Below are 4,326 nucleotides of genomic sequence, written 5' to 3' on the forward strand. Positions count from 1 at the left end.
AAAATATGTGACACTTATTCGGTAGCCATGATAAAACTCCGAGTTTTGGATGCCGGGGTGGGAACCCATGCCAACATCTCTTCAGTTGTCCGGCCATTGAAAATTCCTGTCCCCCTGGCGTCTGAAACTCGGAGTTTTATCATGGCTACTGAATAAGTGTCACATATTTTTACAGATAAATTTCTCTATTTACATAATATCGAGGTCTCCTTCTTTTGTTATCCTTTCTATCAATATATATATCATCATCATCATCATTGTTTAACGTCTGCTTTCCATGCTAGCATGGGTTGGACAATTTGACTGAGGACTGGTAAACCAGATGGCTACACCAGGCGTATTATGGAAACCATTTCAATTAGTCTTATCAATTGGTATCACACCAGCTATTGAATAACTGGATATTAGATAACAACATGATTAGGTGATGCTACATGCTCTTCAGAGATTGCATCTTTGGAACTGAAGTACATGTGTTGTTATTTAACATTGCTGATATATAGTATCCAGTTATTTAACACTCAGTGCAAAACTGACTGGTAAGTTTGGCTGAAACTGATCTATAATACAGTATACTTTGATTAATATACCCACTTTATTGACAAATATATGAGTGCACATTTTTCTGACTTAGGTGTTTGCAGAATATCTTCTAGTCCATGTAGTCTTTTCTTTTGGGTGTTTGTATTTGATACAATGGTGCATATTCTTTTTGCTAGATTGTACGATATATTGACTCTTATCTGCTTTGGGTGGCATGAAGTAAAAAATATTGTCTTGAGTCTGTTGGTTTATAATATACATCTGCCTCAATTCAGTATTTTATAACTATTCAAAAAGGATAATCCATCAATAATAAGCTGAATGTGAATACTATTTATGAGAGTTTCTTATATGAAAAGTCTATCCAAACCTACTTTCCATACGATAAAACAAACATCTAAGTATCTCTTCCAGTTTCCTGTAAGTTATTATTCCATATTATGAAAAGGGTTTCCATATGGAATTTTCACATATTTGAATTTCAAGGTGCTCCATCACTAAGTTTGCATATGTTGAGCTTACTTTTTGACCATTGCTGTTCCTAATTTTTGTCTATATTATTCGGTCAAAATTTAAAAAAATTATTTCATAAAATAAATTGAAGACCTTCAATAATAAATTCGTTTCTGTGTGATCTAGTAACACATGAGTATGGTTACTGAACCAAAAGCATATTGCTTCTATTCCACTTTCATGCAGTGCATTTTAATATAGGTTAACAACATAAAAAAAAACCTATAAAATCATCTCTTATGTAGCTCTGAATATGTTTCAAATATGGTTTTTGTTACATGTCTAAGAAATTGCTCAGTCAATGAGTTTCAGGAGAAGATCCTGCCACTACTGGTTATAATTTTAAACCATTTACACAAACATCACTTAAGCAAGAAAATGAGGATTCTTTATAATATTACTTTTGTGGATTTTTGGCAGGTCATAAAAATTGCTAGTCATAGATTTAAAACTGGTTAAGTAGTCATCTTCTTTTTAAGTCAAACCATTTTTGCATAAAATGACTAGGATGTTAAGTTTTTGTATTATTTTTTGCTGATAATAGTTGTTAATTTTTTCATAACTACTGTTGGTATCAAATAGGGATAGTGCAAGACATTTATGGTAATCTATATCTATTACAACCACAATACTTCCTTTATCAGCTTATTTTATTTCCAGTTTTGAATTGGTTTGAAATTCATTAATATTTTCTCAATCTTTTGTACTGAAATTAGAATATATCTTATGTTTTGGTAGAAATTTGCATGCAAAATAAGTTATATGATCACATAACTTATCAAGTTCTCTATTCCTGCCTTTTGGTGAATGATATTCATTTTTATTTCTGACTAGAAATTCATCAATGTTGTCTTTATCAAACAGCTTTTCTGTAAGTCTTAGTTCATGGAAAAGTTTGCATATCTTTGATTTCATTGAGATTTGAATTTTGTGAAGTTGGTATAAATTTAAGTCCTTTTGCAAGTGTGTTTATTTGTTTTATTAATATTTCATTGGATAAAATTAAAACTTTTGGCTTCTTGTGTTTTGACTGTCCCATCTTGTAATCCTGTTCCTTTCAACAGGATCTAAAAAATAGTTTTCAAAGTTTTGGTTTGGTATATTTGTTCTATTTCTACAATCAACATTATATGCATCAGAAACATGGACTACTAATAAGAGCATTGAAATTGAATTAAGATTAACCCAAAGAGCCATGGAAACGAGAAGATTATACATACATATATATACATATATATACATACATACATATATATATATATACATACATACATACATATATATACATATATATACATACATATGTATATATATATATATACATACATAGCACACACACATATATATACACACATATGCATATGTATATATGTATGTATATGTGTGTAATGTGTGTATATATGTATATATCTACGCGCGCACACGCACACACACACACACACACACACACACACACACACACACATTTCAGCCTCAGGAAATCAAATCAATAAATGAAAAATATATACCATTCTTTTCTGGTGTTTGGCTTCAGTTTGTTCCTGCAAAATAAAATAAAAGCAAAACATCTCCCATCACATTTAGAAATCAAATATATTCCATGATTGCAAATTGCACAAAACAAAATTTATTTTAAAATGCAAAGTAACTTTTGAAACTAATAAAATTTGAAATGAGTAGAAATGTGTGTGTGTGTAGTAAAATTCAATAAAAAAGACTACAAGGAACTAGCCATGAGGAGTCAAGAATCCAATATTTTAGATAGAATCCTTCCTCAGGGAAAAGCTGTCAAGAGTGATACTAAAGAGGGATGGCAGAGTTTTACAATGCAAGAAAAAGCTAGTTACTGCCGATGAGAAACACAAGACCATTTGAACTTCCTACATATAGAGAAAGTAGTAAGAGAGATAATTTTGGTGAGGTAGCAGAACTGAATCAAATCTCATCACTACTTTACCCTGACATATTAAAGACACCAACAATGCTCCAAACCTCTTAAATTCATTTTCTTTTCTAGCTGGACAGTTCAAACCTCTTTTCACCACAGACACTAAATCAATCTACACAATCATCCTTCACAACGATTGCCTATCAACCCTCAAAAAGCTTTCAAGACTGTTGCTCTCTATCTGTACCAAGCACTACAAGACTCCTTTGCATAGCTAAGTTTGTCTTGACCCTCAGTTGATTTACTTTCTCTGGGGAAATATATCAACATGTTCACTATAGAAACTCCAATTGTGCAAACCCCTCTGCAGGCCTCATTGAAGTACAAATTCACCAGACCAATGCCACAGTTGTATAATAATTATATTAACAATTGTGACGGTGCAAGTATATCCAATATCTCTGTTAATGTTTTTGATATCTCTATCACCATAAGCAATATCTACCTGAATATTTCTATACACTACAAGCCTGACATGCGTCAATGTATATCTGTGTATATAACAGTGAAACAATAACGTGGTATATTCGCTGTGTGAATTTTTTTCATTTAATCCCCATTTTAATTATCGTAAAAGTTTCCAAGCAAGGTGGGTAGGATTGTCAGTTTAGTTATTGATAGCCTGACAGTGCAACAGGTACTGGGTTGAGTGACAGTAGCACTCAAGAATGATCTCAAGAGTGACCTGGCATAATATATATACATATATATACATACATACATATATATATACATATATATATATATATATATATATATATAGGTGAGAAAGTTGGTATGTGAAAGCACGTGGTTGGATGTATAAAAAATGAACAAGAGTGAAAAAACTACAGAAGGCTTGTGTTACATAGTTAAAGTATATATTTAAATATATATACTTTAACCATGTAACACAAGCCTTCTGTAGTTTTTTCACTCTTGTTCATCTTTTATATATATATACTAGCAGAGCCACCCGGCGTTGCCAGGGAAGGAAATTGTTGCTTATTGGTACTTGGAAACTTTTACGATAATTAAAATGGGGATTAAATGAAAAAAATTCACACAGCGAATATACCACGTTATTGTTTCACTGTTATATACACAGATATACATTGACGCATGTCAGTCAAAAAGTGAAAGTGTAATAGTAATACTTACTTTAACACTCAATGGTTTTACACTTTTGTATATGACATGTACATACTATTCATGTAAGTGCTTCTTCATATACTATGTTTTATGTCTTGCCATGTTTATCACTGAGAATGTAGAGGTTCTTTTCATCTCCAACTTTAGAACATCCAACATACAGCTGATCATGTGAGAAGCAAGGTTGAAGG

At 31.7% G+C, this 4,326-nt stretch overlaps 1 protein-coding gene across 3 annotated transcripts in view; it reads right to left on the reverse strand.

Annotated features, from left to right (window-relative positions):
• The window catches only part of LOC106884044 (serine/arginine repetitive matrix protein 1), an 82,646-nt gene that overhangs the window by 70,417 nt on the left and 7,903 nt on the right, over positions 1–4,326 (reverse strand). For all 3 annotated transcript variants that reach the window (XM_052978539.1, XM_052978538.1, XM_052978537.1), the window contains exon 3: positions 2,565–2,597. In XM_052978539.1, coding sequence (XP_052834499.1) covers positions 2,565–2,567 — 3 coding nt within the window. In that variant the 5' untranslated portion in view covers positions 2,568–2,597. The remainder of the gene's footprint in view (positions 1–2,564; positions 2,598–4,326) is intronic.

This window comes from Octopus bimaculoides, chromosome 2 (assembly GCF_001194135.2).
Source record: "Octopus bimaculoides isolate UCB-OBI-ISO-001 chromosome 2, ASM119413v2, whole genome shotgun sequence".
Classification (NCBI taxonomy): domain Eukaryota; kingdom Metazoa; phylum Mollusca; class Cephalopoda; order Octopoda; family Octopodidae; genus Octopus; species Octopus bimaculoides.